Below are 24,118 nucleotides of genomic sequence, written 5' to 3'. Positions count from 1 at the left end.
TTTGACTTGGTTATCTATTGTAATTTCTGTTCATTTTGGGTTTTATTTATTTATCAATGCCAATTTGTGGTAGTTTCATGCTTGGTAGATTACCTAATTTTATTTTAGCTCATTTTTTGTTGAATGGAGTCCTTTACTTTTCTTTGCAAAAACTTATTAACTAGCTTTTTAAATTAATTTCTGTTCATTTTATATTGACATAGTCTTTTCGGGGAAAAAGAAAACAATACTTTAAATCTTTTTGTTTTTTAAAGACTTTATAGTTTGGCCTGGTGTTTGTATGCTGGAGAAAAATTTTCAGCTATTTTTAACAAAATACACACTTTTAAAAATCTTGGCACAAATAGTAGTGTTTAATTTAGTTTCATACCTCCTCTAGTTGACCTGAAATGGAAAAATTGATACCATTCACAAAAAAATCTGTTTACTTTCTTTGTTAGCTTGGATACACTTATGCTATTTTGATTTGGTTCAATTTTAAGAGCAGAAGTGGTCCCGAATGTTTGAACATAATACCCTCAGTTGTTCTTGGGATACTGCTGAGATGCCTTATTGAGAATTAGCATTAACACAGCACATTTTTATTTAATCTTAAGGCAACATTTAGTTTTTAAACATAATGGGCAAATGAGAGGGTGGGTGTGGGAGGGAGATTAGTTGCCCTCCAATCACTTTTTACCATTGAAAAGGGCATCAGCCCTTTCTATTGTCAATCAAATGAGCCCCTTTTGAAGTTCCCATGACAACTCCTTCAATACAAATTGCCCTGGTCTAAACAACAATGGCAAAAAAATAATATATTATACCCAAATCAATCTTTACTATAAACATGTCAAGCCTTCCAATCACTTTCGACATTAAAAAGAGTACTAGGCCTTTCAATTTCCAATGAAATGAGCCCTTTTGAAGTTTCTACAACAACACTTTCAATAAAAACCTTATAAGGGGTGGTTGTCTCAAAGTCCTAATTTCCAGAACTTTCTACTATGTTGAACAAAATGGCTATCTGAAAATTTTGATTGGATGTGTTTGGAGGAATGGTGGGCATGAGAGAGGGGTTAATTACCTTCCAATCACTTTCAACTATTAAAATGGGCACTAGCCCTTTCAATTTCGAATTGAATGAGCCTCTTTTGAAGTTTTACAACAATTCTATCTATAAAAACCTTATATGCCTCCAGGGCATAACTTACAACCCTTGCCCTGGGGGCTCTGGGGGGTTTGTCATCCTTAAATACATAATTTCCAGGACTTTGAACTACGTTGAACAAAATGGTTACCTCTAAACTCTGATTGAGTGTATATGGGGAAACGTTGGGCATAAGATGGGGGTTAATTACTCTCCACTCATTTTCGACTATTAGAAAGGGTAATTCTCAATCAAATGAGCACTTTTTTAAGTTGCTACGACAACTTTCTATAAAAACTTTATATGCCCCCCAGGGTATAACTTATAACATCTGCATTAAGGGCTCTGAGAGGGTTATCATCCTAAAAAACCTATTTTCCAGAACTTTCAACTACGTTGAACAAAATGGGTATCTCAAAATTTTGATTGGACATGTTTGGGAAAATAATGGGTGTGAGAGGGGTGTTAGTCTCTCTCCAATCACTTTCAACTATTAAAAAAGGCACTAGCCCTTTCAATTTTTAATTGAATAAACCCTTTTGAAGTTTCTACGACAGCGCTTTCTATAAAAGCGTTGAACCTTATATGTCCCCAGGGCACAACTTACAACCATTGCCCTGAGGGCTGTGGGGGGGGGGGGTTTCATCCTTATAGACCTAATTTGCAAAGCTTTCAGCTACATTAAATAAAATGGATATCTAAAAATTTTGATTGGATGTGTTTTGGGAAAAGGTGGGCATGAGAGGGGGGTTAGTTGCCCTGAAATCATTTTTGACGATTAAAAAGGGCACAAACCCTTTGAATTTCCAATTGAATGAGCCCTTTTTCAATTTTCCATGACAAAGATTTTAATAAAAAACCTTTTATGCCCCCAGGGCATGACTTATAACCCTTGTCCTGAAGACTATGGGGGGGATTTTCTGCTCAAAGGTATAATTTCCTGAATTTTAAACTGTGTGGAAGAAAATGGCTATCTCAAAATTTTGATTGTATGTGTTTGGAGAAATGGTGGGTGTGGAAGGAGTGTTAGTTGCCTTCCAATCATTTTTGACTATTAAAAAGGGCACTAGCCATTTCAATTTCCAATCAAATGAGCCCTTTTTCAATTTTCCATGACAAAGATTTCAATAAAAAGGTAAATAACTTACAATCTTTGCCTTGAGGGCTTTGGGGGGTTGTCATCCTTAAAGACCTAATTTCCAGAACTTAAAACTACATTGAATAAAATGAATATCTCAAAATTTTGATTGGATGTGTTTGAGGAAAAAGTGGGTGTGAAAGGGGGGTTAGTTGCCCTCCAATCACTTTTGACTATTAAAAAGGGCACTAGCCCTTTGAATTTCCAATCAAATGAGCCTTTTCGAAGTTTCTATCACAATGCATTCTATAAAAACCTTATATGCCCCCAGGGCATAACTTACAACCCTTGTCCTGAGGGCTGTGGGGGAGCGTCCTCTTTAAATACACAATTTCTATTTGGAAAAAAACTATACTGAAATAAATCGTTATCTCAATATTTTGATTGGATGTGTTTTGGGAAATGGTGGGCATGGAAGGGGGGTTAGTTGCACTCCAATCACTTTTGACTATTTAATTGAGCACTAGCCCTTTGAGGGTTAGTTGCTCTCCAATCACTTTTGACTATTTAATTGAGTACTAGCCCTTTGAATATCCCATCAAATGAGCCTTTTTTAAAGTTTCTACAACAATGCCTTCTATAAGAACCTTATATGCCCCCAGGGCACAACTTACAACACTTGCCCCAAGGGCTGTGGGGGGGCTGTGACGCAACACTTGCGTCATTATCAAAATTTGAGGAAACCAGACTTTTGTCTTCTATATTAATATCATTATCTAATACTGGCAAAATATTTTGACCAATGTTGGTAATAAATTTATAAAAAGTATCAGCTATAGATTGATCATTTCCTATTCTTTAGCTATTTGGGTTAACTATCTCCTAAGGGATCTTTATGTTTATTTGGCCTCAAAATTTGATTAATAATTTTCCACTATGAAGATACATCATTCTTTGCAAGTTCAAAAGCATTTAAAAAATAATTCTTCTTAGCATCTTGTTTCTTCTTATTGACAACAATTCAATAACTAACATAAATATCTTGATTTTCATTTGATGGGTTTTCAACATTCTACTATAAAGCTTGTTTCTTAATTTTATCATGTTTTGTAATTCCTTTGTTAACCATGGAGTTTTAAAATTGTTTTTCTTTCTTGATCTATTCTCATGTGGTCCTTCAATCTTATAACACTCATGCATTGCTTCACGAATCTTATCAGAAAACGAAACATAACTTACTTTCAGTTTCAGTATTTTGAATTTTTTTGTGGAATGCCTACTCTTGTTGTTTTACCTTTCTTTCTATGGAGTTTTGGAGCTAGGTAATGTGGATCTTATGAACAACTGAGCTAAGTAAGCCATTCCATCTACTGGCATTTTCCAGTAATCAACCCCAACTAGGTATGGATCTGACTGGTGTTTTATGGTTTTGGTCATTATCTGTTTTGCACTTTGTACTGACTTCTCATCAGATATTTACGCTGGATGTTTTGTGGTCAGTACCCCATCTATTTATGGAATCTTTTAGCCCCTTTGATGGAAACTAAGGGTTGCTGTCTGATGGAAGAATTTTGGCATGCCATGTCTGGTAAAATGGGGTTTTAGTGTTACAAATTCCTAGCATGTTGTATAATGGTGCCAATTGGGAGGGGGGACAATTGCCTCCTAGATTTGAAGAATTTTAATATTTCATAAAAGAAACAAATTTGCCCCCCCCCTAGATTTTGAGAAATACATTTAACCCCTCTCTCTGGTGATGCACTGGTGGTAATTTTGTATACTTTTATGAATCTGCAGTAGCTAAAAATGCCCAGATACTGGATTTCCATGGGTTCAAGTATCTCAGCCCTAAATGGGTTCAGAAAGATTTGTTGATACCAATCTCCTTGAATCATATGACCACATCACTAAGTTGCTTGATAGGGGGTGCCTGCTGACATGATTCTGCTTGACTTTTTTAAGGCTTTTGACAAAGTTTGCCACAAACGACTTGCAATTAAATTATGTGCAGTCAAGCTTGTAGAGAAATCCCTGCTCTGGATCCTTGATTTTCTTTATTTGTGATCTCAATGTGTTCAGTTATTTGATGACTGGTAACAGTATTCTTTCTTCCACTATGCATGTTTTGAGTGGAGTTCCTCAGGAAGTGTTTTGGGTCCTACACTGTGTAATATCTTCATCAATGATGCTCCTTCCTTTATCAGCATTGAATCAACTCTATGCAGACAACCTGAAGCTTCTTGGACCAGCCTTGTCCTGTGAAGATCATTCCCTTCTACAAAATAATCTTTGACTGCTTGGCCAATGGGCTGAGGCTTGGCTTTTGAATTCAATGTTGTCAAGTGACATACCATTCACTTTGGCAAACTGAATCCTTGTTGCTCTTATTTTTTCTTAGGTCACCCACTCTTTTTTGTAAATAATGAGCAGGATCTTGGTGTCACTATTGACAATGAACTAAAATTCAGCACTCATGCTAAGAGCTCTGTGGCTGGTGCTAGTTTAACTATGGGACTGATAAAGTGCACTCTTTCCACTTGTTCCCCTAAAGTCACCAGTCTTCTATAAAAGGGACTTGTGCATCCTAAGCTTGAAGTTGGAATGTCTTTTGCCTCCCCATATTTTGAAAAAAGACATAAAAGCTCTTGAAGATTTGCAGAGACATGCCACCAAAGTGATATCTGACATCCAGGATTTTTCCTACCCAGCAAGACTATCAAAGCTGAATCTCTCTACACTTGTTGACAGGAGAAATAGAGGGAGAGGGGTGCCATTTTAGCCTATTAGTTAATGAGGGATAACACTCTCCCAGCATTATTTCCCACTGTTGGTCCCAATCCAAGAACTAGAGGTCATCACCTGAAACTTGTCAAGCAGTCTACCCGATCTCGAGTCTACATCCAATTCTTTTCATCACAAATTATCAGCAGTTGGAACAAACTATCTGAAGAAATAGTTGGCGCTGATTCTGTTGATGTTTTCAAACAAAGGCTGGATGCTGAGTTGTCCTCCAGAGAATGTAAACTCAATTGGGATTCTACTGATCATGCAATACCACCTGGTCACTAAAAAAACTTTAGTCCTTCTGGAGCTCTACAAGGAGAAATCTTTAGATTGCTCCTAGGTGCAATTTAAGGTAATTATGTGCCATGTTAGCACAAGTATTGCAGCTTCCAGTCATGTTCTTTATATCTTATGCAATGTTAGGCCAGAATAAAATCATCCTGACTGTGCCTAGACATGATGGATTTAGTTGCCCCTGCATGTTTATTTTTGTAATCTGGGGATTATTACCCAATCACCCTTTACAGCTAGTCCATTCAGTCGTGTTAATTATTACAATTGTTCTGCTATTTAAATATAGACGTATTGCTTTCATGATGATTATTTGGCCACCCATTTTGTTTTGATGATAATGTGCAGTTCTCTGTTGCTCCTATGATTTGCTTTATTTTGCTCTGACATAATAGGACATATTTGAGGAAGGTGAGCACTGCAAATTAATCATTTTGTTTTTGGTAAGTGCAAATTTGATAAACCATTCAAACAGAGGTTTCTGATCATGGGCAATATATAACTTGTATACCATAATTATGGAGTTCCATCATCATTTTGTGCAGTCTTGGTGGAGCTTTGGGTATACCTGTAAGTTTCTTTAGTATTGTTTCTTAGGTCTTATAGTCTATTGTTACTGCAACTTCTTTTTCATTTAAATCAAAAATTGGCTAGGATGAGTGTATTCTGGTCTAACTTTATTAAAAAACATAGACCACATGATTGGTACATGTAATCACTGTCAAAGTGGCGAGTGAGGTCAGCCAACAGAAAGCAAGAGATAATGCAAACAAATTAAGATTGACAGAGCAATGGTTAAGCAGAACTATTAGATATGTCAGACACCATAATCAGATTCATTGCTTGCATTGTCCTGATCTTACTTGTGGAAGGTGAATATTGTTACTGTTGTGTATGTCCCTATCCTCTCAGTAATTACAGCACCTAAAAACAAAACAAATTTTAACTTTAAATGTCATCTACACTTTGTAGACAAAATAGGCTTGGCTTTTGCCCTCTGTGATCACCTACACTTTAATTGTTTATTAGCAATGAAACTGGTAATATTTCAGGCTACCATATAATAATAAAAATAAAACCAGAAAATTTTGCCATTCTTTTCCAAAAGGCATCCTATCCCCTTCGGAAGCCCTTCTCATGGTTGCTATTCTGTAGCATGTCTTAATCATTTTCATAATGGTGACTCATTTTGTCACCAAAGAAAAAAAATCAGTCATTATGATTTTCTCTTACAAAAACATCATATATACTGAAAATATAAAGCATTAACAAAAGTTAAAATGATAGCACTTTTTTAATTTTACAAGTTTTTCCCCCTTTACACTATACTTTAGCTATTTAAACTAAAAAAAACACCCAAAAAAAATTTCACTACATACAAAGGTGGTAGTGCTGTTTTACTCAGTTGCATTTTCAAACACAAAACACATTTTCTTAATCTTTCCAGTAAATTTTCAATATTCATAAGATTATTTGAAGGTTTAGTATTACATTGATATTAACATCATCTAAAAAAATGTATTCCGAGTTTAAAAAAAGGCTTGTTTGTAGTTTGGTCCTTTTTGTCTTCTTATGTGTTTGTTTTGATGTTTAATTTTATTTTTGTCATAGGGAAAGTTTTTCTTTGTCTTTCTTCCTCCTTTTTTCTTTGCTACTCTGTTTGTTTTCTTGTATGACTAGTGTGAAACAATTTGTTAATATTGTAAATGTATATTGGAACTGTTGTTCTTTGATTCAGTTCAACATTTCCTTGAAATAGATGAAGAATATATAAATTAAATTATCCTATTTTCTTGTTACTTTACCAGGCAAAATTTAATTTTGTTCATTAAAAAAAAAAAAAAAGATTATAGTATATTTTGGATAACTGAGAATTGAGGGAACAGGGTTGGAATCTCTTCTTGTTTCTGGAAGGACCAAAGGACTCTTCAGCAAAGTTTAGAAAATATGCCCATAAATCCATACTTTTTGGGACTTCAATTCCCCTCTCTTCCTGAAAAGGCACTGATTCTCTCCCTAAGGTTTAGACCTGTGTGCACCAGTGCTGTTGTGGCTAAAAAGCAATGAAGCATTAAGTGATTTTTATTTTTTCTTCTAGGACTGATATTGTATGTCGAGTTAAGTACTCCAACAACTTACCTGATATTCCATTTGACCTGAAGTTCATCTCTTATCCATTTGCCTCCAATAGGTAGGTCTAATATTTTTCCTATTTTATGTGGGAACAATGTTGAATTGCATGGCCACCATATTGTGCACAAATTTTTTTTTTTGCTGATTTCATGAGATCAAGCAACATAGTTTACTTCAAAGGTGTCAAGCTAGGGGGAGGGATCCTGAAAGTTCAGTTAAACCAATCACAAGTGCCAATCATTCTGTAAATGTACCAAGGATATTAATTTACAAGATGGGCAGATGCAATCACACAAAAAAGAAGAAAAGTGGCAACTTTATCCTTGTAGCATACAATGATTGACATTGTGGTAATTGATTGCAGCTCCCAGTTAAAATATGGTACTATTATTTTGGCCTACAATTTACTTTCCTGTGTGACAATACTACCTGATACGACCTGGAATATGGAGCCTAAACTTCTTACCAGTGAAATCATTTAGTAGGTAAAAACAAGATAACAAGTCTATCCACCTTAAAGGTAGCTGAAAAGAAGCCATTTTCAAGGACCGTTAAAGCTATTGATTTTCAGGCAACACGGCTACGGATACATTGTAACAAAGGAGGGGGGGTGTGGGTAGAGTGAGCATTTCAAAAATTTAGTTGATGATTTTCAATATGAAGGGATACAACATATTGATCAGTTGGGATAGGTGTGAAACTAAACCAGGCTTCACCAACATTTCCATAAAAATTAGGATCCGTTGGGCTTCTTTTCTTTTTTGTTTTATTCTCATTCCTTTTTCTATAGTATTTAAGAAGACATACAGCACAAAGAAAAATGAAATGTATTAAATATTTTTTCATGAAAAAGTGAAATCCAAAAACCACCAAAAAATTTATTTTAGTAATTAAATTAAAATAAAAAAAATTCAGACGAAAGAAAGAGCGACATTAAAACTTAAAATAAATAGAAATTATCCTATGTACAAGGATGGCTACCACCCTCTCAACCCCTCGCTCTATAGTCACAAAGTTTACCAAATTCTCTATTAGAAGCATTTCGAATGTAATAAAAAATCTAGCTAGATGGTTATTCAAATGTTTTATTTCTTGATTCCCTATCAAAACATTTAAATTGAAAATTTATACTTTTTAAAACGGATGACAATAGAAAAACTTCTTGAGGTATTGAAAAAAAAAAAAAATTGCTGCATTACTCCTGTGTTAGAATATTAATTCTTGAAGCCATTGTGGGAAAATACGAAACTTTAGCCTAAAGTGGGAGGCTGATGGGGGAAAACAGCTTCCCGCATATACTGGTTATACAGGTTAATTTCTGTTTGTTTTTCAGTTTTGATTTTACTCTTTACTTTCACTTGAAAAAAATTGTTTTAAAGAAATTTAATTTCTGTTCTTTTTTAGGTTTCTGATTGTTTAATATCATATTTAGGATATTTCAGGTCATTCCTTGTAGAAAATTGATTTTATATATTTCAGTCTTTCTTATTGGAATCACCATTCAGACTTTTAATCTTGTACCATGATTTGCCACAATAAGAACATGGGTCAAAAAGACAAAGATGAGGGGGGGGGGGGTAACACTTATTCTAGCTGCTCAATTCTATTCTTTTTCTGTTTTCTTAAAACCTCAATCTAAGTCACCTAAAATCTTTATTGTAAGTATGTCCTAGGATACGTCAGGAAAACATACATCGACGTTATTAAGACATTTCGAGTGACTTTAACCATATTTTTCGTTATGTAGAAATATATGATATAGCCGCCTTTATTGCTGCTATTCTGCCTGCCTGCTATTGGTTGGCTATTTTTTAATAATTCTTAGTGCACTAATTAGTAAAAAAATGTTAATGCTGCTGATAAGTCATATACTACAGGATGGTGGATAGCCAGAATTCTTTTGTGCACATGAATATACCGGTATATATGTATGCTTGTTTGAATGTTGAATTGTTCAAATTTAGAGGAAAGTAAACCATATGTACATAAAACTGTATTTTAAAACGTTGATTTATTAATAAGTATATATAACCACATGGTTAAGTGCTTTTGGGTGATTTCTTAAAATAAATGTCAAGAGTTTTGTTGAACGTCGCTTTTTTCAATTCTTATCAAGATTTCTGTAACACATTGTACCTTTTAAATCTCCCTGTTTATATTTAATATTCGTTTTCCATTTCAATCTCATTCTTCCAAATCAGTCGGAAAATTATCAAGACACATGAAAGTCATTTATGTTTCTTATTGTTAAAGTCTTAACATTTTTATCAATGTCCTCTTCCTAAAAAAAGAAAAAAAAATCCCACTACATGGCTAGTTCTTTTCTTAGAAAGAAGAAAATAATTTAGGATTTCGTTCCTAAGGCAAGAATTATTGTCAGAATCAGAATCATTTTAATGAAAACAAATGTCATAGACACATTAAAAAAATGCACTAAAAGGCGCTGTTTTTTACATGAAAACACTTCTCTACATTTTATTAAAAGCACTTGTAAACAAAGGAAAAAAGGAGTTACTAAGTCTGTGTGTGACGCATAAAACGCACATAAGTTTTCTTTTGCTTCTGGTATTTGCGCGGAGAGGCATTTTAGATGGTAAAATTGTCCTAAGAGTATGACCAGACAATAGAAACTGGCCAAAATGAATCATAAGCTGAAAAAGGCGATCATGAAGGGTTGGTATTTCAAGTGACTTCAGAGCGGAGCTGTAATCTACATATTATTCGCAAAGAATGATCTTTACAGCTCGTTTCTGGATCCCCTCCAAATCATCACTTAAATAATCTATGTGATGAACTTGTGTGGGCCCCAGACGGGACACGCATATTCAAGGATGGGTCGAATAAAAGTGAGGTACGCTGTTTTCAGCTGATACACTGGAAAACCTAGGCGGCGTATCGCCACCAGTGTCCGCATAGCATAATGTCCCTTCTTAACCAGCTCTTGTACATGAATAGAGAACGAACAGTCCACACTAAAGGTGACGCCCAAGATAGTCGCACACGAAGCAGAAGGGAACAAATTCGCGGGGTAGGTAAAATCGCGTTTAAGTGGGTTGAACCTCAAAACCTTTGATTTATTCTCATTAATTTGAAGACTGTTCGTAGTACACTGTGATTTAAACTGATCGAAAAAATTTGGGTCGAACTGGGCTACAGCTTGCGAATCCTTTACGTGGTATTTAAGAAGCGCAGACAAATCATCGACGAATTTAAAACGATCGTCAAAGTCAGAAAATACATAGTTGATAACAGCCAGGAAAAGAAGAGCTGCTAATTTGGTACCTTGTGGGGCGCCACATGTAATTTCCACCCATTCCGATTCAATATCACCGGGAAAAAGGGCGTACACTTTTTGATACCTGTGACGTAAGAAATCAACTACTAATTGGAGGATGTACTTACGGGCACCCATTGACTTGAGATTCTGGGTGGCAAGAGGGTGCTTAATCAAATCAAATGCTTTTCGGTAGTCTACCAGAAGTAAATCTACAAACGAGCTTCCAAACTCTAACCATTCAACTACTAGGCGATAAAGCCGTACTAAATAAACAGACGTGCTGCATCCCTTCAAGCAACCATACTGGAAGGGGTCAAGTGACGGTGAATTGTCTGTGAGAAGTTCACGATATATGAAAGATTCTGCAACTTTAGCAAAGTTCGGTGTGATCGAAATAGGTCTTAACTGATCACATGTCTTAGGTCCTTTAACTTTGGGTATTACGCGAACATAGGCTCACTTCCAAGCATCGGGAAAGGTTTCCAACTCACCAGGGTAGGAAGAGCAATTCGGTTTTAGTTTTTTAAGTTCTTTATAAACAGCAAATTCGGTAAACTGTTTTATTTCGTCAGTTTCACAATCGACTAAGAGATCAACCAGTTTGGCCTCTGTAATTGAGGGCTAGGTGGTACAAATGCCAGCAAAGAACTCGTTTACGTCTGAAGCGCTCATTTGAGATCCGTCAGGCTTGGGTATTTTTAGCTCACTGTTAACTGACTTGCCAGTCATCTGTTTCACTGTGGAATGCCACTTCCGACTGCTACTTTGGAGAAGGGGTACTACCTTTTCCCGAACATAATTTCTTCGCTTGAAACGATTGACGGCCACGATTCGATTTCTAAGTTTTGCCGCCGTGGCTATTTGTCCGGAACTGTGCAGCTTGCACCTCATCTTGATCATTTGTTTGAGATCGCTTGTGATCCATGGCTTATCGGACTCACTTACCACTGCAACTTTAGTGGGAAAAAACTTTTGAAACATCTCTAACAGAAGAGAGTTCAACTGCTGTACTTTGCTATTCAGGTTTACTATAGAACACAGGTCGTCGAAGCAGTAAGTGCCAATCCCCAGACCAAAATCGCATACTGATTGAGAGTTAAGCGGACAGATAGTCACTTTGGTTCTTTTTGGCTTCGGTTGGTTATTTTTGGCTTGCCAGATAATTACATAATGATCTGAACTCTGGAGAGGACCTAACGACCGAGGGGAGTAATAATTGTCACTCATGTTTGTAAAAATTAGGTCTAGAGTACTGCCACTCTGGTGCGTAGCAATGGTAACTACCTGCTTCAGATCAAGGACAATAGATACCCATTGTCTGTTCGTCTGGTTAAAATCGCCAGCTATTATGAAGCCAGGATAGGCATGGGCACGACGAAGTTTATCGATATAGGTCTGTAAGTAGCTGATAAGCTTTTTCCTATTTTTTGCACTCTCTGGGTAATACACAGATGCAATTATCAAACTTGAGAACTTTTTTGATAGTTTGGATGGCTTGCACTCTACCCAGACAACTTCGTGACACGAATCAGTTGGTGTATTTAACAGCTTAGATGAAATGTCATTACGAATATAGATACCAACGCCACCACATTTTCTACTCAAGCCTCTATCACGGCGAGTGTTGAAATAGCTAGTGTAGCCTTTTATTCTACCCATTTTATCAGTGATATCCCAGCATTCGGTAACTGCGGCAATAGGAACACTCACTTCTCTCGGTAGTATCTCCATCTCGTCAACCTTATTTGTTAAGGATCGGGCATTACACAGAATGAAATTCGGAAGCTTCGCCTGCGCTGATAACTGTTCAGGACGTAATAGCGGGGGAAGTTCATCAGAGGAACACGGTAAGATCGACTGCAGCTGTGATGGAGAAAGAGTGGGAGGAATTTCGTACCTTTGTAAACATCTTATTTTCACAAGAGTCCTTGGTTCACATACAGCCGCCCTCCGGTCAGAAAGACGTTCCTCAGAAACATGAACGGGTATGGCCGTCTGTCTGTTTCGCCGCCCGCCTCTCTTTCCACGCCGTCTACGCTTTTTTTTAAGCACCACAATCAGGGAGTCCTCTGGTGGCCGTTTGAGTAATCCAAAAAGCCACAGACTGACAAATGTAAATGGCGTTATAATCAGTTGAAATGAATTAAGTCTTCTTAAACATTCTTTTTGATAGGTAAAAGTCATTATGATTGCACTTAGTAAAGCTAGGGAGGCCAATTCTTTGAAAGAATGCACCATCAAAAACAGATGAGAACTCCACACAAACAAACTAAACTAGAGTGTAGCAACACCATCTATATAAATCAAAATTAGATGGTGCTGTAGTCGGTTGAAATGAAATAAGTATTCATAAACATTCTTTTTGATGGGTAAAAGTCATTAAGATTGCACTTAGCAAAGCTAGGGAGGCCAATTCTTTGAAAAAATGCACCATCAAAAACAGTTGAGAACTCCACACAAACAAGCTAAACTAGAGTGGCGCAAAAGCAGCTGTAATTGTTTAAGTAAGAAGTTTTGTTTTGAGTATGCTTCAGATATAAAGAAACACCAATAATGGTTATTACATATCCAGTGAAATTAAATACCATTATTAAGAAGCACGTGGTGGAAAGTGGAGTGCGGCAGGGAAATTTATAATTAAGAGGCTGCATGATTTCAGTTTATTAACGGGGAGTTGCACAAACGTAGTTGTATACCAGTTGGTTACGAGGAGGGGACTTGGCGGTTGCAAATGTATTCATATGTGTAATTTTATCAATAAATCACATCAAGAATGGAGTGGGTTTTAGTTTTCTCGGAATTGAAATCAGAACCATGAGGTGGAATCAGTATTGCCAAAGGAAGAAAAAAAAAATAATTTCGTCTCACCAGTAATATTAGTATAATTCCATTTCTCTTCCCTAGATTTATCAAATATAAACAAACAAGCCTAGAAAGGAGCTACAAATATGATGTACTAGCAGAACATGATCTGGGCGTGGCCATTGACTTGGTTACTAATAATCCTAACATAGTAACAGATACAAATGCAAAATTGGATCCGGCTGATGAAAGGTTATTTGAGGAAGACAATATTCACACTCCACAAGATTCAAAAAGGTATTTTTCAGTTTTAGTTTTTGATGGATCGGATTTGAATACATTAGTTTTATTTTCGATTTCTTTTTTTTTTTTTTTTTACGCAACATTATGAGTACAGTACTAAGCAATTAAGACAAAAAATAAAAGGGAAGCAATCAATGCAATATAATCACGTTATGCAACGTAAGTACTTACGTGAATGTGTGAGGAAAAATGATATAGGGATTAGAATCGTGCCAAAATCTAAGAATCTTATCCTCAGCTGTGACAACAGTTCTAAAGAAGCTCAAAGCAATTGTTTGAATATCTTTTTCTTGACTTTAATTTTAAAATGATATATCTGCAATATTTTTTGTAACATTATGATACAAATAGAATCTAAAATTTTTAAGAAAATTTAAAATACCCTGTGTGCATAGTCTACAAGAAACCTAATCAAATTCATATTTTAAAATGTTTTGGCGTTTTAACTTACGAGTAAAAATAGCATGGAAATTAAACGAAGGCAAGCGTTTCTCTGTACCACTATTGGCTACTTATCGTAGAACCAAGTTTCATAAGACCGCTGTTATATAACTATAATTTCGCAATGGAATGTTTTCAGTATTTTATGCAAGTATGATATACAACCCCTAGAAAAATTGTAAACATCCTTTATGTAGATGATAGTCTCTGTAAAGTGTAGATTTAATATATAAGAAACAAGAAACCTAATCAAATTCATATTTTAAAATGTTTTGGCGTTTAAACTTAGGAGTAAAAATGCATGGAAATTAAACGAAGGCAAGCGTTTCTCTATACCACTATTGGCTACTCATCGTAGAGCCAAGTTTCCTAAGGCTGCTGTTATATAACTATAATTTCGCAATGGAATGTTTTCAGTATTTTATGCAAGTATGATATACAACCCCTAGAAAAATTGTAAACATCCTTTATGTAGATGATAGTCTCTGTAAAGTGTAGATTTAATATATAAGAAACAAGAAACCTAATCAATTTCATATTTTAAAATGTTTCAGCGTTTAAATTTACGAGTAAAAATGCCTGGAAATCAAACGAAGGCAAGCGTTTCTGTATACCACTATTGGCTACTCATCGTAGAGCCAAGTTTCCTAAGGCTGCTGTTATATAACTATAATTTCGCAATGGAATGTTTTCAGTATTCTATGCAAGTATGATATACAACCCCTAGAAAAATTTTAAACATCCTTTATGTAGATTATAGTCTCTGTAAAGTGTAGATTTAATATATAAGAAACAAGAAACCTAATCAAATTCATATTTTAAAATGTTTTGGCGTTTAAACTTACGAGTAAAAATGCATGGAAATTAAACGAAGGCAAGCGTTTCTCTATACCACTATTGGCTACTCATCGTAGAGCCAAGTTTCCTAAGGCTGCTGTTATATAACTATAATTTCGCAATGGAATGTTTTCAGTATTCTATGCAAGTATGATATACAACCCCTAGAAAAATTGTAAACATCCTTTATGTAGATTATAGTCTCTGTAAAGTGTAGATTTAATATATAAGAAACAAGAAACCTAATCAAATTCATATTTTAAAATGTTTTGGCGTTTAAACTTACGAGTAAAAATGCATGGAAATTAAACGAAGGCAAGCGTTTCTCTATACCACTATTGGTAAAGTGTAGATTTAATATATAAGAAACAAGAAACCTAATCAAATTCATATTTTAAAATGTTTTGGCGTTTAAACTTACGAGTAAAAATGCATGGAAATTAAACGAAGGCAAGCGTTTCTCTATTTCACTATTGGCTACTCATCGTAGAGCCAAGTTTCCTAAGGCTGCTGTTATATAACTATAATTTCGCAATGGAATGTTTTCGGTATTTTATGCAAGTATGATATACAACCCCTAGAAAAATTGTAAACATCCTTTATGTAGATGATAGTCTCTGTAAAGTGTAGATTTAATATATAAGAAACAAGAAACCTAATCAAATTCATATTTTAAAATGTTTTGGCGTTTAAACTTAGGAGTAAAAATGCATGGAAATTAAACGAAGGCAAGCGTTTCTCTATACCACTATGGGCTACTCATCGTAGAGCCAAGTTTCCTAAGGCTGCTGTTATATAACTATAATTTCGCAATGGAATGTTTTCAGTATTTTATGCAAGTATGATATACAACCCCTAGAAAAATTGTAAACATCCTTTATGTAGATGATAGTCTCTGTAAAGTGTAGATTTAATATATAAGAAACAAGAAACCTAATCAAATTCATATTTTAAAATGTTTCGGCGTTTAAATTTCCGAGTAAAAATGCCTGGAAATCAAACGAAGGCAAGCGTTTCTGTATACCACTATTGGCTACTCATCGTAGAGCCAAGTTTCCTAAGGCTGCTGTTATATAACTATAATTTCTCAATGGAATGTTTTCAGTATTCTATGCAAGTATGATATACAACCCCTAGAAAAATTGTAAACATTCTTTATTTATATGATAGCCTCCATAAAATGTAGATTTAATATCTAAGAAACAAGAAACCTGGAAAATATTTTAGAAAAACATTATTACTTGCTATAAACAGGTTTTTATACCCTAATGAGGGAGTTTTGGCATATACAATTTAAGGCACGTTTTTTGGAAACCAAATGAACTCTTCCGTGAAGTTTCTGCTAATTTAGATTTTTCTTATCCCCTCTTCCACCCCGCTTGAAGTCGTCAAGCTTTTTGCTCAGCCTCGTATGGATTAAAAAAAAAAGTATGATTTTGAGCAACCTATCCTTCAATAACCTAAACCTTTCAATCCTTATTTCATTATAATCACTGGGGTTGAATGCCATTTTTGTACAACTTTGATACACAGTTGTTCAATGAAGTACACTAAACTATCCTTTAATAATTCTCCTAGAAAGCATCTTACATTTCTTTCTAGACTTTTTGAAGGTTTCATGTTCTAGAGCGATAATTTACTGCTGTTAATACCATCTAGTGCCTTGATGGTATCAATTTTTTTATGGTATTAATTAGTGTCTTCATGGTTCAGCTATAATTTTTTCAACCGGTAAAAATGCACTAAATTGGCCATTCTAAATTAGTTCTAAGACTTTTCTTCCTGTTCAACTATGATTTTTCAACCGGTAAGAATGTACTAAATTGGGCATCTTAAATTTTATATCTTTAGTGCATCCTTCCTTATCTAACTTCAGTGCCACCTATCTATTTAGTAAATTTTCTCGTTACCTAACATCATCTTTTCATCCCCATTTATTCCAAATTGAAGGGGCTTGGTCTTCGTGGGGTTAATTTTAAAAGATAATTTTACACCCTGAACGTTGAAAGATGTTTATTTCGCCAACGTTTTGGCTCATGACATCCAAATAAGCATAAAATAAGTCTAGCTGAGTATTAACTTCCAGAGTAGTCGGTATATTCATTGATAAAACACTTCACTGCTGACTCCACAGCAGACCATCTTCTTAACTCACTTCCTACCTCAACCGTAGCAATTTTAATGTCTTACTGAGCCCTAGTTACTTTAATGTCCATATTTAGTATACCGCGAGGATAGATCTTACACAAAGGATTTTCTATGTACTGAATCAAAGACTCATCAGCATCTCCCTGTTTTCCAAAACCAACCAGATCTGTCCTTAAAACTATATCTACAGCCCCATTTAGTCTGATAAGTGTAATGATCGTCAGCAGTTTGCTTATAAAGGTGGTGACTCAAAAAGTACTACAATCGGTCTTGACACCTTTCTTATGAACATGTTATATTTAAAGTTTTTCACTAGGCTACTAAATTTCTAAACAGTAGGCTACTGTAACTAATAGCAGCAAAGAACAATAGAAGAGCGAACCAAACTGTATTAAATATTATTCCTGGACAAGAAGAAGCGAGTTTTTATAAATTCAAAGGCATTGAATTTGATAAATGGTTGACAAATTTGTATTAGAAAACTGTCCCAATAATCTGTATAATATTAGCGTTTCACACTGGGCCGTATCCAGGATTTTTTATTATTATTTTTTTTTTTTGGGGGGGGGAGGGTAAAAAAGGATTTCTTTTTTTGGGGGGAGGGGGGATACAAGAAAAATTTCAGGGGAGGGGGGTTACAAAAAAGACTTTAAAAAACACATACAAAATTTGTTTATATTCATTTTTGCTACGATTTTACGAGTCCGACAAACATTTCGGGGGGGGGGGGGTCGAACCTAAATATTTTTTTTCTTGACTGGGAATCTCTTAACAAGGAAGTATGTTAAAACATGGCAACACGTCTAGAGAACTTACTGATTTTTCCCAGAGATGTGCCATGGGAAAGTAAAAAAAAAGAAGAAATAATTGCTGAAGAATTGATAGATCAATAGAACTGCATACATTGTGATTGCTAAATCTTTAGTTAAAAATTAATCAATAGAACTGCATACATTGTGATTGCTAAATCTTTAGTTAAAAATTAATCAATAGAACTGCATAAAAATTGATCAATAGAACTGCATACATTGTGATTGCTAAATCTTTAGTTAAAAATTAAGTAGAAATCAAGAGATTCAAAATTAGCGAAATTAAAAATTAGCGGAACCGAGAATAAGAGCCAAGTAAATAATGGTCATAGTTTGTTTTTTGTTTTTGTATTTTTTGTGCTTTATTTACGAAAGAAAAATCATTAGGTCTGCTCAGCATAGAAAAACAGTATCTTGGCTCCGAAGAACCGAATATATCTCAACAGAAGCGACACGTTTCCAGCCAACAACAGCAATTGAAAAGGCTGAAGCAAAAGTGGGATACAATGTCAAAAAATCGCTCAAAGTAAGTACAATTATGCTTTATAAGTGAATCAATATTTATTTGTTTCTCTTTAGTAACTAAGATTAGCTGCTCTTCTCTCTCTGTATTCATTTTCGAAATGCATTCTCATTCACAAGGAATTGCTTTTCTGGGTCGATCATAGAGCTAGTTATTCTGAATAAGCATGAGTCAGGGCAAAGACAGCACATTTGTAATTTTAAACGAATATATTAGATGTGTATCAGATATAAACAACACTATCAGATACATATTAACGTTCAAGTTTACTAAAAAGGAAAAAAATAGAATGACACGAAGGGTTGAATACTAGCGATCGATCGACATAGTTGCGGCTTCCCGATAACAAAGAGAAAAGCTTGATCTTAATCCTGAATTACATACGTTTTATATTTGATCTAGATAAATCCTTAAAGCTGGAACTAGAAGAGAAGGTATATTAACAAGTCGGAAAACTAAAGTTCTGGACCCTAAAGGCGGTGTTGCCAGAGAGTTTTCCAAATCATTGCTAATTAGGGAAGTGTTTTCAAAAAGTATTTCATGGCTGGAGTTTCCAAAAATATGGCTGTGTAGATCAGGATCAAAAGAATTAGAAAACTACTTGAATTTAATGCTTTGGTTATATAATTTTTATGCTGTTGCAGGCGTTTTCTAAGTTTTAGTGAGTTCTACCCACATAATTATTGTGGAGAGTAACTGGGGTTTCATCTTTACCAGAGTTTAGGAGATTCGTGATTTTTAAAATACTAGTAGTCTACACAGAGTCTAATATCTCCTAAACTCTGGTAAAGATAAAACCCCAGTTACTCTCCAAAGAGGGGTTTACAAAATACCATGTAACTGCAGCAATAACTATGTGGATAGAACCCATTGAAACTTAGAAAAATGCCTGCAACAGCATAAAAATGACTTAATCAGGGCATTAAAATCACATAGCGTTCATAATTCTTTTTTATAGCAACCATATTTTTGAAAATCCCAGCCATGAAATACTTTTTGAAAACGCTTCCCTCATTAGCAATGATTTGGGAATTGAATAAATTGTAAGTGAGGCAATCGAAATTAAACTTAAGCAAAATAATAACATTTCTTTAAATAGGGGTTTGGGAGAGTACTCACTTAATGCTCTATACATAGTTTTAATTAAAACTTGTGTATAGAGTTATTAGAAGAGAAGAGATAGAGCCATTAATGTATAGAGCCATGTTTACAAGATAATAACATTTCTTTAAATAGGGATTTAGGGAAGTATTCACTCAATGCTCTATACATAATTTTAATTAAAACTTATGTATATACTTATGTATAGAGTTATTAGAAGAGAAGAGATGGAGCCATTAATGTATAGAGCCATGTTTACAAGATAATAACATTTCTTTAAATAGGTATTTAGGGGAGTATTCAATCAATGCTCTATATATAAGTTTAATTAAAAATGGCTTAACAAATTAGATTGAAAACCAATTGCCAATATTGATGAACTAGTTACAAAAAGATCTCTTGGGTTAACTCCTAAAAGGGCAAAGTTAGCATTAAAACCAAGTTGTTAATTTGTACCTGAATGTATTGCCTCGTTTCTTACGGTTTCATCTTCAGTCATGGTTGAAGTAAGGATTCTAGGACTCTTTTAATTTTTCAATTTTAGTTTTAAAGATTCCATTTTATTGTAAGTTCTATTTTATTTATATACCTAGCTGGCTGAGATAGAGAGCCAAAATATTCTTGAGGTTTAAACTATTCTACTATCTTAGGTAAATTCCTTGTTGTTGTTTTTATGATGGAAAGGCAGTGTGGTCTTTGTCGATGTTTAGTACTGTAACTACTGTGATTAAGGGCTCCTTCAAGTTGCTCTTTCTTTTTAGGAGGATCTTCTGTATTCAGATAAAGAAAGTCAAATTAAAGCAATTGAAAAAACTTTTGAAGATGCCAAGGTCCCTATAGAAAGACACCATAATAAAGCTGGCGTGTATCCTGTTGAAATCCTTCCAGCTCTTCCAGACTATGAGGTATCCTCTTTTCTTCTCCTTGGTTCCAGTTAAATTCCTACTCTACTAGGTCCACTACTGCAATAACATATTGATAAAGAGGGGGAAAAGCAATCCTAAATTTTGACATTAAAAAATTCTATCCAACCTTTTTACGATTTTACGAATTCAGCAAACCGGTTGTTGTATTTTTCACTCGAAAGTTTTACCGCGTAAGATCGGTCAAAAAGACCCCATATAGAAAATCTGAAAAATGTTGGCCGTGCAATATGCTTTGATCCACGTGACAACAGTGATCCGATTCCCATAAAATCACGGATATTTACCGACACACATATTTACATGAAAATTGTTACCCAGCAAAATTGTCCCTAAAGGGCTATTTAGGGTAATAGAAATTTCAACTAAAAATTTACTCTTTGTGTGTCTCGTAAGCCCCGCCCATCCGCCAGAAAATTACTCTGACAATTCCTCCAATTTGACAAGTGTGTAGTGGTAAATGATGAAGAAGCTTTGGATTGTATATCTGCTCATGAATAGTAAGTTGGATAGATGTATTTCCTTCTAAGGTACTCGTTTGCTTTAGTTTTGTGTTAAAACAAATTGAAGTGCCATGATTACATAGTCGTGCTGATGAAATTACAGAGGTTAACTAATAGCGCTCTTTCTCAAAAGGGAAATTTAAGTCAGTGCACCGAACAAAATATTAAATTAAGTCATATAGTCAATGTCCTTCAACGACAGAAGATAATGCCAAAAATCTGAGTGTTTTCACTTTTCTTGCACTAGATTGGAATTAGGATGTAATTTTTTAATTTTGTGCCGGTTCGGCTTTGTTAACTGTTTTGAAAATCTTTGTACAGGATATTTTCCTGATTATCCGATTATCGTTACAGTATTGATATTAAAAAAAAAATGAGCCGAGTGGTGCATACAAGAACGTTTTCGTGCATGTTTATTGCCCCTACAGTGGGGGAGGATCTTAGTAACTTACCTTCGAGTGGCGCATGCAGAGGCAGTAGCTTCAAAATTTTAATAGATAATACCTATCAGTCTTTGTGTATTCAGATTCTGTGGCAAAAATAAATTATGTTTAGTCTGAATAATATTTTTCGAAAATAGTCCTGTGAAAAGTTGCAAGAATTGCGTTTGATGCGAAAAATTATTTTTGAGAAGCTCCCAATAAAGTAATTAAGTAATTACTTCATTAGTAATTAATTAATTAAGTAATAGCGTCAATAAAGTAATAAAGCTCTCCACAAAGTTAATAAACCATTTTCCTTGCATAATTTTGTTGACTTCTCTGTTGTTGGAAAATTTTGCAACTTTATTTAGCCTTTTCAAGAAAGTCCGCTAAGTTCTGCCAATAGCAGAGGACTTGTGAAAAATTCCAAATAAACCACACACAAACAAGTGTCTACGTGTATTGTAGGGCATACTTGTTCAAATATATTGTTTGGTAAAAGAATAAGGGTTAGATAAAGAAAAATATTTTCATCTTAGTCTTATTTTTTAAAAGAGAAGAAATGCGAGGATGGTTTTCTCATCTCCACGTCTGATTAATTCAGTTATCTGCCATGAGAAATTGTTGTATGTAAAAATGTCTTAACTTTCATAGCGCCACGGGAGCCCTGCATAATACACGGGAACGGACCTGCGTCAAAATCCATCTGTCTAAAAAGTGTCTTCATAAGTATTACCTTGTTGGTTTGCTTCGTAGTCCGGACTAACTGCTAAATCTTATGGCAAGCATTATTAAATTAGAAGTTGTTGCATCTGTAAAAGTTTTTGGAGGGGAAAATTGTGTGACTATAGTGGATGTTAGAGCGTACAGAACTGAGGAGTATATTTCCTCGTTCCGTTTCCCGTATCCCCCGTTCCGTCAGAAGGTTTGCCATATGATTTGACTAAAAATCAGGGAAAGTAAGGCTCAAAGAGGGTCAATTTGCAATATCCAGATTATTTATTTTGGCGCAAATATTAGTTTCCACAACGAATTCTCATATTTCGTAAGCAGTAATGTTTCTGTTCTTTTTTCGGTTTACAAACTGAACTTAGATTTTAATACGAACTTCGACTGTTGAATGACAACAATGTGAAGCCTTTCTTCTTTTTTTTTCACACTCATCACTGTTCTCAGGCATGAATGTAATTTTATCAAATAACATCTTCAATGCAAAGACCACTTACAGAACATCACTAATACAATCGCTTGCAAAAGGAATTCGATTACTGCTCCTATTGTGAATAGGAGAGCGCTTTGATGTGGACTTTGATGACACTTTGGTCAAGTTCAACATTTCTCTGGTTAAAACAGAAAGAAGCTTGTCGATAGAAATAATAACTGAACGGTAAATTCTTAGCTCTTTGACGAGCTTGGAAAGGCTCTTATGGTTTGATAAAACGGGCGGTTCTGGCCTCCCTTGGGCCCAGGGCAAAATCTTGATTAGCACCCCCCCCCCTGTCTCCCACGAAATTTTCAGGTCAAATTTTAACAAAAAAAAAGAAATTAACAAAATTGTTTTCAATTTATTCACTAGCTAATAATTTATTTTTTTATTAGTTATAATTTATTATTTAAACTTTTTAATTTATTTTATTAACTAATCAATAATATATTAATTATTTCCATTTATTAGCTGCATTTCCTACTCTATTAATAAAATTTAAAAAAATGATCTGACCATTAGATTATTTGTTTGAAATTTTGTGCCCCTAAAATATCTGCGCCCGGGGCAAGTGCGCCCTCTGTCCCTCACGTAAAACTGCTTCCGGCCTAATATTTGTTTATCAATCTGGAGTAGATTATGCCTATTGACATATGGGATGTTGTCATGTCTTTCTTCTTTTTTCGATTGAAAAGAACCTTGATAATTATGCATTTAACTGACTAACAATGCGTTTTCTTTTATATTAGCTTTGGAAATATCCATGTGCTCAGGTTATTTTTGATGCTGATCCAGCACCAGCAAACATGTCTGCTCCTCATCAGATGGAAGAAATGTCTCAAGCCATGATCAGGTCAGTTTTTTCACTGTTTTTTTTGCTTTAGTATCAATTTTGTAGTTGCATTTAATCTCATAGGACTACTAGCTTTAATTTATCCCTGCCAAATAAATAACAAAGTAAAATACTGGTGCCGTATTTTAATTATGCGCAGAACGACATCTCTAAATACCAAAACTATTGGAATGGATTGATTGATTCAAATTCAAAAAACTGCGAGTCAGGTTTCCCGTTAGTGCAATACATTTTGGATTTGTTGATTTTTGGCCCTGTAGCAAATAACATATGAGGGACTCGGAAGTAAATAACTTGTATCAGGTTTCTAGTAAAGAACAAACCACCTACCTATAGTAAACAAAAATTAAAAAACACGTTAAGAAAAAACTGGCTAGTGAGAAAAAATTGCCATGTGTAGCTGTTTCGAAAATGGTAACTATTATCTCGATTAGTCTTAATAGTATTAAATAAAATAAGAAGTTTGTTTCTACTGAAAGTAAGGAGCAACATTAAAACTTAAAATGAATAGAAATTATTCCGTGTATGAAGGAGGCTGCCCTATCGTCAATACCCCT

The 24,118-nt window shown here is 34.7% G+C and overlaps 1 protein-coding gene across 1 annotated transcript in view; it reads left to right on the top strand.

The window, feature by feature from the left end:
• The window catches only part of atms (RNA polymerase II-associated factor 1-like protein antimeros), a 35,859-nt gene that overhangs the window by 1,742 nt on the left and 9,999 nt on the right, over nucleotides 1–24,118 (top strand). Inside the window, exons 2-6 of the mRNA XM_089092160.1 lie at nucleotides 7,381–7,473; nucleotides 13,597–13,791; nucleotides 18,420–18,558; nucleotides 20,418–20,561; nucleotides 23,458–23,561. Coding sequence (XP_088948286.1) covers nucleotides 7,381–7,473; nucleotides 13,597–13,791; nucleotides 18,420–18,558; nucleotides 20,418–20,561; nucleotides 23,458–23,561 — 675 coding nt within the window. The remainder of the gene's footprint in view (nucleotides 1–7,380; nucleotides 7,474–13,596; nucleotides 13,792–18,419; nucleotides 18,559–20,417; nucleotides 20,562–23,457; nucleotides 23,562–24,118) is intronic.

The sequence above is a fragment of the Artemia sp. Qi Xiang Cuo genome, chromosome 7 (assembly GCF_049724085.1).
Source record: "Artemia sp. Qi Xiang Cuo chromosome 7, ASM4972408v1, whole genome shotgun sequence".
Lineage (NCBI taxonomy): Eukaryota > Metazoa > Arthropoda > Branchiopoda > Anostraca > Artemiidae > Artemia > Artemia sp. Qi Xiang Cuo.
Note: the sequence above shows the minus strand (reverse complement) of the source record. Positions and strands in the feature narration are given on the sequence as shown.